We start from the raw sequence: 15,711 nt of genomic DNA, 5'->3' as shown, positions 1-15,711 counted from the left end.
TAGAAATACTGGGTTTAGAAAACAAGTCTGACTGAATACAAAAGACCACTCAGTCCAGATAAAAGGCTATTATTTGCTAAAATCAAACATAGTTCTGATGGTTTTCTATTTATATAGCAGTACAGAGAATAAGATCGTAAATCACTAAGCTATTAGAAATCAACTGTATGCCATTCGGTGGCATGCTGCTGACCAACATACAGCCTCCGTTTGTCTGTCAAATATGCTGTCAGTTTCCCTGGTGCATCTGACCTCGTGCTTCTCCTCATGTCAAAGCTCAGCAGTGAGAGCGCTGACGTTCACAAACACGGTTCCCAGATGCTTGGCTCCCGCCCAAGCCTGATGCCTTTCAAGAACGGGAAACTGGGAGACACACATTTGTGCTAAGACTGAAACACCCTAGGCTCAGGGTCTACTCCTTATTTATGATTCTGATGTTGGGAAACGTATTAGGAAATAAGTCGTATGATGATCAAGGGCTGGCAACAGACATTTAACAAAATAGATACGCCGGGAAGCAACTAATCACAGTGAGGACACGAAATGGAGAAAAGTTAGAAACTGTAAGGAAAAGGGGCAGCCTAGTCAACGGGGAGGTCCACTATTTAGTGGAGAGTTCACTGATGTAAGAAATACCTCGCTTGATGAAAATAAAGGCACTCACACGACGGTTTTAGTTCATATTAGGTAATGACCGGTAAATCACTGGAACAGCCGTGATGCATAAACTCTGGGATTCTTTCTTTGCTGGATGCTACTGGATAAAAGGGCATCCTATCTAACATGCAGTAGAAGGTGAGCTGGTGTTCTCAGCCGTCTGCTTACATTCCATCTCATTAAAGGAACTCAGAATGAAGTCAACAGGGAAGAAACCAAGATACTGCTTCATGCTTTGGAAAAAGGAGGAAGAGAAAGAAAAAGACAAGAGGTGTCCTGTTAACTGAGGTACTGTGTTTGTCTCCTAGTTACATTCTCGACCAGGAGAAACATGGGCAACAATCAATAAGCCCTATCCATGGTCTTTGTTGAACTTAAAATAATATATGGACAAATGTAAAATATAATTTTATTTACCCGATCCTCTTTTTTTCACATATGAATTTTCAGTGTAAAAACACACCAGGCCTTCACAAGCATTTTTCATTTTCAAAAAACAAACCCAAAGCTACCAATCTTTTTGTTAAAAACAATAGGAATTTATCTGCATCCCGTATTCTTAAATTCCCATTAACACTTCTTATCTGTGTGTTATATGAATGCAGGACTTGCCAGCAATAGGGATACTGCTCTAAAGAAATTATACTTGAAAACATTAAAATGTAGTTTTTGGCAGTTGGAGTGCCCAGTTTTCCTGTGGCACGGGCCACCTTAAGAAAAATATCTTGGGGTCTCAGCATTTCTGACATTAAATACAAGCCAAAAAGGTGAATGGTACTAGGTGAATAGTCAGCACGCCTCTCTGATCGTGTGTCCGACTGAGAACCTGGTCTGAAGTTAAGCTTTCAGAGCAGCTGCTCCAACAGCCTCCCCAGGGCAGGACGTGAGGTGGGTGAACATCCCCGAAACTCTTTGCTATCAGGTCAGAGGACGCTGATGATTTCATCCGATGCTGAAAAGCAAGGAAGGACATGTTGGGCTTGTGCTATTACGGCTAGACTAGAATTAGATGTTGTGAATGTTTTTATTTTATGGATAGCGTAACTTCATTTAAAAGCAGACCACACAGTGCCCACGTGTGGGCATCCCCTGGTAGGCTGGCGTGTTGACTAGCCAGAGATGGACTGCACACCAGCCTACTACAGATGGATTCACTTGCGCATTTCAGCCATGTCAGGGTGAGGAGAACCCTTAGGTCCAATTCTTAGCACGGCTGACAAATAGCACAGCTGCCCTCTGAACGCAGAGCCCGAAGTCACCATGCTGTGCTCTCTGTGCAGAAGGGTCTGCTGCTGCTAAAGATGAGAAGTATTATAGACGTCGTCTTCCAAATGCTGTGCTTTTTTTTTTTTTAGGTAGTCCATTTAAAGTCTAGTGCTCCAAAACCATTACTAGGAAATTGGTTTCACTATATTGTCCCCAAGGGTTATTTTGTTCAAAACCCCAAGTTTAAGTAAAGAGGAGTCATCTGTCCACACAATGGAGGTAGACAAACTTTTTTTTTTAGTTTTGAAAATCAATTTTCTTCGATGTTTGTGCAGCAGCTGTTTCAACTCGTCCTTGTAAAAGCTGGTTGTGAGAGTGTAGAGGACTGGGTTCAAGGCACTGTTTACTGGAAGGAAGAAAATGACCACCCAGGAAGTAACTGTGCCTGGAGAAGCGAAAGAAATTGAGGTTTTAATAGACGTGAATACACGTAATATTTTACAGTCAATGCTATTTTGGAGAGGGCTGTCTGGTTCACTTAAGTTTTCTTTCACCTCAGAGTCACAGGGGGAACTTTCCCAAAATACTCATGTGCAGACCTTAGCCCTTACAGACTAAATTCAGACGCCCAGGGAGGAGACCAGGGCGCGTGTATTTTATTTTGTTTGATGCATTCTTGGTTAAGAACCATTATCTAGCTCAGGGAGAAGTGAGATACTAAGAACCTGTTTCTCTCTAGCTTCTGTGCTCTTATTATTCTTGTCTGGATTGCACCATCACCCAGTTTCTACCTGAGAATACTGATTATAGAACACTGAGGAAATCCTAACTCTTTGTACTAAAGCTGTAGGTATTTACTGAGAATTTACTACATGAAAAGCAGTGTATCCTGGCCTTGTTGAACAAAAGGCATAAGAAGGCATCATGTACTTGGGAATAATGGAAGGGACTGACCTGGTATTTCCACCCGGAAGAGGGAAAGAATTTTAATTACAAACACAGGAATCCAGCAGATGGCATCAGAGAACACTATAAAAAAGAAACGGTTTGCGAGAGCCACCTCTCTTCCGATGGGATTCCTCACTTCTGAAGTCTGCAAGGCAGTTTTTTGAATGGAACAGAACATAATAGTGTAGGAGAGCACAATGATGAGAAAAGCCAGCAAATTCACACCTGTTGGGAAAAGCACACCTCTTAACATCTCAGGTGTACAAATCGACAGTAGAAATATTGTGTTACTTAGATGTCCAATATGGTGCTTCTTCCACTGTACTTACAAGAAGCATTCTTTGTATAAGCCCCATGGTCATCAGCTAAAACCCTGTTACAAGGCTGAAATCCGGAATAAGCTACAGGAATTGGGTTTGCCAGATCAAGAAGTTATTTCAAATACATAAACCCGTTACCCCAAATTATAGACTTTGGTATATCATGAGGTAAAATTTAGCTTTTTTAAATAAAGCAGGGGAAAAGCTATTTCATTTTTAGCCCTCTGCAAATTCAAACCTTAAGAGATTACTGTAATCACATGTCTATCTCAGAAGATCAATATGCCGCCATCCTTTATTTTATAAATAAAAGATAACCTTGGAATATCAAGAAGGTAATAGCCTCAGAGACACTATTCCTCATGTTTTTAAAAATACATAGGATAAAAACACATTTTTATTTTTCTCCAGATTACCTATAGTAATCTAAACTAAAATTCAGAACCCTCTAGATTCATTTTAGAAAAAAAATTAGAAAAAAATTAAAAACTCAACAACAGGAATTACTCTTTTAAGGTCAGATAGTTCAGCAGATTCTCACTAATCGTTATCCTACGATGCTGACTTCTTTGTCATTTTATTATAATCTTGCTATAATAAAAATCCTAAGTGATCATATTTTTCTTCATGGTGAACATAAAATATGTATGTAATTTCAAAGTCATTAAAAAAAGTTTATCTAATTAGACTGTATGTAAGGCTAGTGAAGTCCAAGGAAAAATACTATAAATTCAAGGTGTTCTGTTGTTTTTATCCAAAACATAAACATATTCCATGGAATTGCATTCTAAAGCCATATAATAGAACTTCATAAAGTTGGTTTATCTTAGGCCTATTGTCAGAAAGTTTAGTTAAGACTAAAAGAAAGTAACTGTTAAAGATGTTCCTCTGGTGCAAATTTTGAAAACGGACTTACAGAAAGTTTCCGAATGTGTGTTCTGAATGCACCACAGGAACGTGAGATGTTAACAGCAGGAACCTGGGTGAGGGGCCTTTCAACTGTTCTCTAAATCTATTCTAAAATAAAAAATTAATTAAAAGTTGTATATTATATTTTTAAGCAAAAAGGGGTCTGGACTCCATCTCACAGAGGTAAGCTGTGTATACGTAGATGATGGTGTGTGTGTGTGTTTCCATGCGCATCACTATTGCTTTATCTATCTGGACTGTATCACAGGTGCTAAACCCTTTTTACTGACTCTCATACCTTAACTGTAAGATCCAGCCACACCAAACTTCTTTTGCCGTTTATCTGGGCCTGGACCCTGGCTTTGGGCTTCTAACTCCTGGAACACGACCTCTGCCTTCATTTGGCTACTGCATCCTCATCCTTTGGGCCTTGGTTTGGATTCACTGTTATTGAGATGCCTTCCCTGGTCCTCAGATCCAGGGGCTTCTAGAACATCCTGTACTCCTCCTTCATGGCGTCTTGTCAGTCTGTGACGTGAGGACGTGTTTCCTTGTCTTAATCCTCCTTCCAGGATGCAGGTCTGTGAGGATCACTTGTTTTATCTCCAGCACCCAAAAGAGAGCCCGGCCTCTAGCTGGTGCTTAATAAATCCTTTTTGGATCAGTGAATGGACTGGAGTGTGTGTGTGTGTGTACGTGGGTGAGGGAGAGAGGGTCTCCCTGAAGTGTACCTACGCCAGGAATGGTTTACAGTATTACAGGAGTGACATAGTTGAGAAAAGAGGGCTACCAAACAGGGCTGTATGTGTGGAATATTATGAAAATGGTGCAAATAAAGTGTTCTATTTTCCAGACGAAGAAGAGAAGGAATAGATGGAGAGGAGCGGGGAAAGGGGTAAGGGACATTTTGTGATGGGCTTTCAGTGACTAACACAAACTTGACCTTGGTAGCAGGGAGTTCCTGAAGGTCTCTGAGTAGAGGATACATAGACCTTTTGGCACTCGGGTAGTTGAACAGATAAATAGGAGAAGGCCCAGAGGCCAGAAGACTTGTAACGGCTAATGTAAGAATTCAGGGTGGAGGTTGAAAGATTTTAAACAAAGGTGATAGCAGTAGGTAGAGACTGGAAGAAAGAGAAGACAGCACGTTCTGAGGGAAGAACATTTGATAAAAAAAGACAGGATGACAGAGATTACGAACCCCTTGGATGAGGGGAAAAGATGAGAAGGGGGAATTGAAAATTCTGCCCTAGTTAAAGAGAGGACACGAGAATGGCCTTGCTTATACCTATTAGACATAGAAAAGGTTTTAACCTTAAAGGGCTAAACTTCTCACGTATTCGTGATAGAGAAGGTAGGGTTCTCTTTTCAAAAAAATTTGGGAGAATTGAGAAAACTGAGAAGCGAAGAGTTTAATGGGGCAGCCTTCCTTTGCTGACTTTCAAACTGCATTTACAAAAGGCAGTAAACCTTCCTGGTTCATAGCCTCTTGCTAGTGAGTTTCCACAATTTTATTATTATTATTTATTTAGCTCACATCTAGATTTTAAAAAAATGAGTTTAAATAACTTGGTAGAGTGGCAAGACAAGGCACTGAACTAGAATTCCTCCAGCTGAAAGTCACTGTGTATGAACGTGAAATCAAAGGTCTCACGGGTAATAAAAAGACCATCCAGAGATCCTGACAATGTGTTTTTGTTTTCCACATTAAGTCTCCATAATAAAAAGTTTAATAAAACTCCTATGAATACACAGCAAGAATTTTTCCCTTAAAAAGGACACAGTCTTGACTGTATCTGTTTACTTTCTGAAATGGACAAATATGGCTTTACTGAAATTTATGGTATTTCTACCAAAATGACGTTAGTCCAGGAAATGAAAAATATAATTTACCTAGGAAAATTCCAAGAGAATACCATTTGCTTCCAGTATCTTCTGTTTGGTCGTCATAAAGTGGGAAACATACTCCATTTTTTCCATAGAAGTTTCCAAAATAATCCTCCTTCCAAAATGGAATCACTGCTATTAAAAATCCCACAATCCAGATGCAAACAAGGATGACCAAAGTCTGCCATTTTCTAGGACGAATGTTACTGAAGGGAAAGACAACGGCCAGGAACTTCTCCAAAGTCAAGTACGTCAGCAACAGGACAGAGACTTCGCTGGACAGCACGGCCAGGAAGCCCAGGAGGTGGCACTGTAAGCTCTCCATCCACAGCAACGCATACTTCTGATAATGCCCGCGGTATTTCAGATCGAAAAAGCCGATGAAGAACAAATAAACACCCATCAGGCAGTCTGCACCTGTTGAGAATCACACGGTGTATGCTGGTGGTTCCCAGCATCTCTGTCTTAGTTTTCTGATTAGGTCTAGTTCCTTCATCTTGTATCAAGTGAACTAACGTAAACACCTGCAACAGTACCTAGAAGCCAACGGACTTCAAAAAGTACACTACTTCTGAAGTGCCACAATGCATTTTTGTTTTACAATTTTGAAAAAATGTTGGTGGGGGGGTAATTTGCTGGGGGTGGAGGGACTAGCTTTTAAGTGGTAAACAAATATGACTTACGTAGCTAATGAAGTAATTTTCTGGGCATGAGGAACATGGATGTTATTGAGATTGAAGGTTAAACAAAGCTTAGTTTTGCAACTCACAACATGTCCTCTTTAACCCATCCCTTGACTCATTGGTTCCCTGTTACCTCATTTCCAAGACATAACCCCTAGGGGTGGCTACCAGGTCACCGCAAACTCATGCAATCCAGAACAGAGCAGCCATAGAGAAAAATAGGACCTTCATATTTAGAAAAAAAATGCCCAGCATATGGAGTTCATATTAAATATCATTTGTTGAGGCCGAATATAATTGAGAGCACAGCTTACAGAAGAGATCCGAAATCTATTTAAATAGGAAACATACTTACAACAAAGGATTTTGATGGACGTAGCGTGAGTCGTGTTTTCAGCTTTAATGACAGATCTCATGCCAATGACAAAAAGATTTCCAAAGCAGGTTATGAAAGCAATAACCCAGACAAATATTCTGAGGATATCATTAGCCAAGAGGTCCTCAAGTGAAGAAACGCCGTCAGTCAAGGGCCTACATATTCGGACATGGGGAGCATAGGAGCAGTATCGAAAGGTTTTGAAATAACTAAAGTCAAAGGGAAAACAAGAGTCACTTTACAGCAATGACGCGGAAAGAGCAGCTGTGTTAGGTACGCGCTTCACTGGGCTTGGGTATTTTTATTCAGTAGTGATTATGTAATTATGGAGTTCCTCCTTAAGTGTGATGTTGCTCTAGGCAGTGTTCTTCTGTTAAAGGTGAGCAACTGGAGGGCACAGGAATCTGTGGCTTGCTTGGGGTGAGTCCAGGGAGGACGCAAGAATGGGACATCCCTAGGGCTCCATCTTCCCCGTTACACTGGTGATTTCCTAGCGTACTATAGAAAGCAAACTGTCATTGTTAAACTGACCTTTAGTAAACATTCAGGGACTTGGGTTTGGGCTGTCAGGGACCTGCGGTAGCTCGCTAAAAACATCTCTGTCTTGTACTTAGTTTTAAGTATATTCACTTAAAACTAGCCTTATTTCCTTGATACTGGCAGATGGGAGGATCTCTGAGACGAGGAAAGTTCAGTCTCATTGGAGTGTGGAGGAGAAAGCAGCTGCCTCAAACTCAGATTCCTTAACAGGGTCTGGAAGGACTTAAACAATTTCTAGAGGAAAAGTCAGGCTTGTCTGTGATCAACGTGTTTGTGACCTAGGTGTGTGGAATCTTGAAGAGTTTGAATTGGGGGAGGTCGTTTGGTTTACTGCCATTCTCCAAATCTGTATATTTTGGGGTTTTCTCCCATTAACACTCATTCTATTTTTGTATTCATTTATCATCACTTTTAGCTCTTTTCTCATCTAATCTTTTTTTTTTCTTTTTTGTCCTCTGCCCGTTCAGTTGCTAGACTAGCAAGTTAAACAAAACTTAATCTGCCCCAGCTCAGAGGCGTCCCATGATTGGACCCCTGGCTCCTCTGGGCCGCCTCACATCTTCCCTCCATCGCTCACTCTGCCCAGACACATGGGCTTCCTTCCAGTCCTCACACGAGCCAGGCTCAGGCCCCTCTCAGTGTGGAGCTCTTGCTTTTCCCTCAGCCTGGAAGAATCTCCTCCCAGGATTGCCAGGGCTGCTGTCTCCCTCCATGCAGGTCTGCTTGAATGTCATGTCTCTGACTTTTGTGTGAACCATCTCCAGCCTCCCTCCACCTCTTCCTTCCTTCCCGGCATTTCGTAACAATTCATCTGTTCACTGGCTTACTTTCTGATTCCCAAAGCTGAACAGGAGCTCCATGGAGCAGATCCTTCTCTCTCCTGTCCACCCCTGTGTCCCCAGACCTAAAACAGTGCCTGGCACATGGTGGTACTCAACAAATACTTGCTAGCTGAGCAAACAAATGATGTGGGCTCTAGTGTGGGGCATGTCAGGTGGAGACGTTGGAAGGTGTCCCTGCCCCGGAGGAGCCTACAGTCTAGCTTCCTGATGTCATCTATCCAATTAAAGGGACCTGACGTATAATTCTCTGGTTTTCGTCTCCTTTCCTTGGGTCCCTGGCACACACTGGACTCGACCTCTTGGTTCCTTCAGGATTCCATCATGTCCACTGTTTTCAGATAGAGCCAGCCAGGGTCTCTCCGTGGGCCAACCTCTCCTCCCACTGTGACCTGGGAACTGGTTGGCAGGTGGAAGGGATGATGGGGTTATGAGGGTGGAGGTGTTTAATAAATGGTGGGCAAGGAAGATGAAAGAAGAATCACTAGATTACTCAGCAGGGAAGCGACAAAGGTCGCACGTTTTCTGTTAATTGTTGGGTCCTTCTTGACCTCAACCTGAGGTTCGTATTTAAAGCAGCAGCATCTCCATCAAGTTCTACAAGGGTTGAATTTCCCTATTCTAAGAAGACCGCGCATTCTGCCTGCACCAAGGAAATGACAGCCTTATTAAATATTTATCTACTGATGCCACAGAAAGAGAAATTATGAAAACCAGGTGGATATGCATCAAATAACTTGCCTTTGGGTAATCACACCTACTTCACAGACATAAACAAAATGTTCTCCCAAAAGAGCACCTTCACACTAACCATTTCAGTCACTTGCTGCACCCAACTTGTAATCTTACATCGAATCCTCCCTATTGTTGTGGATAACAATGGTTAATTTTTGAAATCATGAACACATAGATTACACAGTTGATAAATAAATGATCATGTCATAAACACATATATTAACACAACTTACACAGTGCACTTTAGCCAAATATATTAACGTGACTTATCAAAAACTACTATAAAGATGAATTACCTCCATTTTGCAGTGCACTTAGTAACAGTAACAACACCTGGAATTTATATAGCACTTTTGTTCCTAAGGGCTCAAATCTTAGAGCAGCCAGCTGCTCACTCATGTGAGGTGAATTAATGTTTCCAGGTCTCCTGAGTACCAGTTAGCCAGTGACTTCATCTTGTGTAATATGTGGCATTCTGGTACCCTGATCTCTTATTGGGCCTCGACTGGATAAACAGCGTGTTTCCAGAGAGAAGTGTCATTCATGTCGGCACATCATAATATTGAATTCTATTTGAACAGGGACCAAAGGTGACAAAATTAAAAAGTTCTCAATAAAAGACTTTTCTTGCATATAAACACAATGCAGTGATACATTAGACAATTTACATCAGAACATCTGCGGCATTTCACCATACTGTCTTCTCCATTCTTTCATACATACATACATACACGTAAGAAAGATTCTTCATAGGCTGAAACATTCGTGTGTCTATATTTGGAATCTCTATCCTTTCCAGGTCTCTGGAAAATACACACGACAGGTTTCATGTTTTTAGGGTTTAACTTTTTAATCATTGCATTCTTTGTCATATCCTAAAAACCATACTTCAAAATCTTACGTTATAACTTCAAATTAGGATGAAAAGTTTACAATACACTGTCTTAGAAAATTGCCATTTCTGTTCATGACTCCTGTTAAGTTGGAGCTGATTCTGTCACTTCACACACAGAACTACCTTCTGATAAAACACATTCATTCGTTTGATTCAACAATGGCAGTGGTGATTTGTGTGATTATGAGATGGGCTCTGTACTTTGGTTTTATAAACCATGCAGTGTGAGTTAGAAGGTTTCAGACAGGGGCTGATATTTTCAACCCGAGAGCATCACTGAAGTGAGTTTTGTGAGAATCTGGATTTAAATACAGTCCTTCCTCCCTGGTCTGTGTGTCTTTGGGGTGGGGAACCATGGAAGCAGGAGGAGGAGCTCTGGGTCAGGACCAGGGGTTTCTAAGACAACCCTGGGAAGCGTAATCCGTTTCATTCCTCCAGCCCCACAAAAGGTCCTCAGAGGGCAGCAGTGAGAACTCCGAACACTCCTCACTTATCCGGAAGTTTCCTCAAATATAGATTCTTTGAAGACTCTGTAGGATACATGAATTAAGGGAGTCTGCCATGTTCTCAGAAGACACAGATGGAAAGAGGACAGTCTAAAAGGACAGAAGCCTTTTGCTTTTTTAAGGCTTATTTTGAAAGGCATTTGATTCCCACTCAGTTTCTTTTGGGAAAATCTGAATAAGGATTTCTTGACGAGGTTTTGAGTTTTCCTTGGTCCATCGAGTCCTTTATAGAGGAACCGCCTTGCTCTTTGGCTGGCAGAAGTGAGACTTCAGGAGCAGTTACACTACTGAATAATCAGAGGGGCCCTTTTGCAGGAAACTCTTGAGTCCTTTTTTCAAGGGTTTCTTCCCCCTTCTTTCTTTTGCCCTCTAGCTGCCACAGTTTCAGTGTTACATGAATTATGTGATTATTTGATTAGTAGTCTATAGGTTTCAAAAGAGCAGAGGCTACAGTATCCTGAGTACCCAAGACAGTGCTATGATTAAGTTAGTGGCCAATAAATGTTTGTGAAATAAATGTGCAGACGAATCTCTAGGGGAAAAAAAAGAAAAGAGAAAAGAAATGAAGAAAGAGAAGTATGAAGTAAATAGTTACTACTTTGACTTTTCAGAAGGGCATGATGTGTAATCTGATATTTTAGCTTTCAGAACTCAGTGTATATTGAATGAAGGGAAGGGAGGTCTAACTTACACTTAAGAACAATGTATTATTTATATTTTGGGGGTTTTTATATACTAGCTTATTGAGAACAGGAATCAAGTCTTTTTCATCACTGGATGTTCACTAATATCTATTAAGAGAGAATCAAAATCTTGTATTAGCTTCCAATAGAAAACTATTTAGCAAGAATAAAAGGTGACATTAAGAACTGGTCTTTGGAATTAAACAAAGAAAGGCTTTAGGCTGAGATCAGGTAATGTATTATGCCCTCTGTAGGAAAAGACCCAAACTTCGACCAGCAATGGCTATTTATGGGGAAGGAATCCATGAGGTACACAGAATAATTGGCAGAGTTCTTGGCACAAAACCTAGTATGTTTGAAATTTTAAAATACTAAATAACATTAGTTGTCTGAATGTTCATATTTGTGGGATAATTTTTTCTTAACTGATTGAAAAGTAAAAAGCATGCTTTGTAGATTAATATAAAGTAGACTGCTACAGGAAAGGAGGAAGGGAAAAAGTAGGGAAGTCTTTTACGTAACTGATTTTTTTTAACCAACTGCTTAGTAACAAAACTATTGCAAATTTAATTCTTCGTGAAAACTGTAAGATGAGCTTTTTCCATATGAATCCAGTTTTCAGGAAGGTGCTATATATAGCTTCAAACACAGAAAGGGTCTTTATACACTGAATGGTAAAAAAATGAGGCTTGTTGTCATTCAGCACAAACTTGACGGTAACGATCATACTCACAAGAGTCTGAGGGTGCATCCTCAAATTAAAAGCCCTCCTGTGTGTAAAACACCCACGTAAAAATAAATGTGGTTCTAAGTAGAGTACATTCACCAAAATTATAATCAACATATCGTTACGTTTCACTTACAGAGACTGAAGTTGTCTAAGACTTTCAAACTGGTTCTTGTGGAGATACAAAAGAGGGTTGGACGACAGATTCCTTTTGTACCATTAGAAGGGAGGAGGAAAGAAGCATCAGGACGTTATTATTTTGGAAGCCAAGATACTGCCATTTAAATGTGATGACAGTGGGAAGGAGGACTTACAGTTTCTGTAGAAGCTTCAGGTCTTTGAAAATGTCGGGGGGGAGCTCCGTTATCAGATTGCCAGACAGGTTCCTGTGGACGACAGTGAAAGCCCACAGCAATTACACCGGAAATTAATGACACTCCTCACAACTGTCATCAGCCCATCTGACGTAACAGAAAATACAACCCAATTTTAACCAACCTGATAACTTGTTACACAACAAAGCTGTGTGCGTCAGCCAAATGGATGTGTTTTCCATCGCTTTCAGACGTGCGACACTGTGTTCATCCAGTTCCAGTCTGGAATTTCCTCTCAGCGCTCTCCAACACATTGCCAACCCGGCTTCAACATCTACTTCAACTAATTTCCTGTCTTAGGTTCTCTTTGTGCCTTCCACCATTCGTTGTTTCTGTGATTCCTATTTGATTCATGTATGGGATATCTTATTTACCCAACCACATTATAAGCTTTCTAAAGTCGAAACCTATGCCCTTTACTTATTCTGCATTCAACTAAGATCGTATTGGCCCTACGACATCTGCCCAGATGATCGCAAGTGGGTAAGTTCACAAATTTTTAACCTATTTTTATATGGTACTATTTTTTAGAAGAAATTGAGGATTTAGATCTACATATAATAGAGCTATCCAATCCAGAAAGAATTGTAAGGAAGTTTTTCTACAGAATGTGAAAAAGAGATTTGTTAGGATAAGAAGGAATCAGGAATCTTTAAGAGTCCAAAATATCCTTCTGAGCCAGAGAAGATATTGAAAGTGAAACAGATGTGAATTGCCTAGAAGTCAAGCAAAAGATCTCATCTATTTTTTGATGTTTTGGAGAGCTCCTGATGGACATGTGGGAGTTACAGATAACTAGGACTTAGTTCTTTCTCTAAAGAAGCTTACAATTAAACAACTAGATTATAAAGCAAGAAAAGAATGAAACAACTATTATTATAGAGGTACAGATAAAAAACAGAGGAAGGAATCATCGAAGTTTGCCTGGGAAGTTAGGAAGTGTTTGAGCAAAGCTTGATGATTTTTATACGTGGAGTCAAACAAGAGTAGCTTTTCAGGTGAGGGTTAAACAGGACCAGAGGAAAACACTTGGAAGTCAATGACATCTTCCGAAGTCAGCAAGTGGTCCCACATGGCTGGAGGGTAGAAAGGATGGGGAGACAGAGGAGGTGAGCCTGGAAAAGAGCATGGAGACAAAATGGGAGGGCCAGGAATACATTCCAAGGCAGTGTTTCCCAGAGTATGGCTCAGGCATCAGAATAAAGAGATAAAAAGAGGTGCCCCCTCCAGAACTGTCACATCCGAATTTCTGGGAGGGAGGCTGGTAACATGTATTTAAAGCCAGCATCCCCTGTGATTCTTCTGATCATTAACATTTGAGAACTATGTCAAGGACTTTGCTATAAGGCAGGCAACAAGGAGGGAGGACGGTGGCAAAATGTGCTCTGGGTTATGGGATGACAATTCTGTCAGAAGAAGGAAAGATAAGATGAAAAGTCAAAGAGTCAGAAGAGAGTCCTGGTGAGAGACTGTGACCCTGGACCAGGTTAGAGCTGATGAGGGTTTAAGGAGGCACTAGTAGGGCTTACAGTCTGATAGGACATCAAGTGTGAAGAGAGGCAGAAGGAAAGGGCTGAGTCTTCCAGCCAGGCTGCCGGCAAGCGTGCCGATACCACAAAGCAGGCAAGTCTGGGGAAGAAGCTGGATCACCTGTAAATTAATTTTAACAGATTGTTTCTGAGGGGCTGTCATGACATCCATGCATAGACAGGCTGCCAGATGGGAAGGCTGAGCCGGTGCTCCAGATGCCAGGAGCATACATGGGTCATGGAGCAGAAGGAAAGCCACAAGTGTGCACAGGCCAGAGGGAGCATGACAACAGAGCAAGAGAATGACAGTCTTGCACATGGTACACCTGGAAAACATCCTGCAAAGTGTTGCCTTGAAAAATAAAGTACAGTCTTTTGCATAGAAACAACCTCGGTGGCCTTACGTAAGTGTGCTTATTCCTCCGCAGGAGGGGTTTGTGGCCGTAAGGGCGCAGTAAAATTATCTAACACTTTTGTAAACACAAGAACTATAAATGCCTTTGTTCAAGCTAATTCTATTAAGTTCTGAATTTCTTCTGTCGTACTGACACTACCGAGGTTGCAGTGAATTGGTGGTAGTCTTTAGAAAAGTAAGCTAGTATCTTAACTAGGCTCTTCTTTTTGGTGGGCGGTGGCTTTGCCTAAGTGTAGGAAAACGTTTAGAGTGTGGATTCTATACCACTGTTTCCTTAAGTTTTTATAAAAACACACTCCTGTTTGTCCTGGCTGCTCCTCCATTCCACCTCTTAACCCAAATCCATATCCATCTTCCAAGGTCTGATCAGGAATGTCCCTGTGAGCAAAGAGTGAGCTCTTCTGAGTGAGCTTCCTTTAATTTTTTTTGCCATAAAATGATAATAGTTTAGTTCTAATGCAGTGCTTTGCATATTCTAGGCGCTTACTAAATATTTGTGGATTTGTTTTATGATAGTTACTAGAGTGAATAATCTTTATTATTCTTGAATTGTTTTTCAAATTACTCTTACTGAGTTACTTTTCTCAGTCCCTTCTGGATTTCAAAGCAAGGTATAAAGAGTGGGAGAGAAGGTGATTAAGAAATTAATTTCCATTTTTAGACTTCAGATCAGGAGAAGGGGTTCTCTGCCCTAATCACCAGTATTTGTAATGCAACAGACAATTTTAAATTCCAATGATATACACAATGTGGGTAGTGAGCAATGAATTAATAGTAAGACAGATGCTTTTCAAAAGGCTTAGGTCTACAAAACACATATTTGAATAAAAAAAGTACATGAGCTCCCTGAATATTTTCAATAAGCCTAATCCTCTTTCTAGACATTTGTATTTGCTTCATCTGCTCTAGAAATATAATTTCTCAAGAGATAATAAGCATCTTCATTCCTTTGTTCAGTTATAATTATTATTACATTATTTTAATCAGTCAGTTTTTCATTCAGCAAACATTCATTGAGAATTAATTGTACTCCAGCCATTAGAGACAAGGATCCCTGAGTTTAAGAGCTATGGAAAACTCATTTCCTCCCAAACACACACACACATATATATATATATATATGAAATCACCCAAAGAAAATAGGCAGGGAAATTAGAGGAGGCTAAATCCATATTAAGCCCACTGTCTGATTTTTAATCTGCTTTTGGGATAATGTTGGTTTTCTTAATTGATTTTGGATATCCAGTAGTCTACAGGATTTTGATTGCTACTAGTGGAAAAGCAGTCTCACTAGTCATTCAAATTTATAATCTTGAAGAAGCAATCATATTTTCCTAGTAGACAATGCTACTTACAGTTCTCCTAAATTTTTTAATGAAGAAAATGTCTTCTCTGGAACAAAATCAATTTGATTTCTAGGCAGAAACCTGTAAGACATGGTGAGAGTCAGCACTGTTGGTTTGTGTCTGCTGTAATAATCAG

General features: G+C 40.4%; 1 protein-coding gene across 1 annotated transcript in view; it reads right to left on the bottom strand.

Moving 5' to 3' along the window:
* Positions 1-1,052: 1,052 nt before the first annotated feature.
* The window catches only part of RXFP2 (relaxin family peptide receptor 2), a 37,353-nt gene continuing 22,694 nt past the window's right edge, over positions 1,053-15,711 (bottom strand). The window contains exons 10-17 of the mRNA XM_072937397.1: positions 15,585-15,656; positions 12,226-12,297; positions 12,048-12,119; positions 9,832-9,903; positions 6,966-7,195; positions 5,934-6,344; positions 2,818-3,036; positions 1,053-2,308 (exon numbers count right to left, since the gene is read on the bottom strand). Of these exons, the coding sequence (XP_072793498.1) occupies positions 2,049-2,308; positions 2,818-3,036; positions 5,934-6,344; positions 6,966-7,195; positions 9,832-9,903; positions 12,048-12,119; positions 12,226-12,297; positions 15,585-15,656 (1,408 nt within the window). The 3' untranslated portion in view covers positions 1,053-2,048. The remainder of the gene's footprint in view (positions 2,309-2,817; positions 3,037-5,933; positions 6,345-6,965; positions 7,196-9,831; positions 9,904-12,047; positions 12,120-12,225; positions 12,298-15,584; positions 15,657-15,711) is intronic.

The sequence above is a fragment of the Vicugna pacos genome, chromosome 14, assembly GCF_048564905.1.
Source record: "Vicugna pacos chromosome 14, VicPac4, whole genome shotgun sequence".
NCBI lineage: Eukaryota > Metazoa > Chordata > Mammalia > Artiodactyla > Camelidae > Vicugna > Vicugna pacos.
The sequence above is the reverse complement of the archived record's forward strand: the minus strand, read 5'-3'. Positions and strand labels throughout refer to the sequence as shown.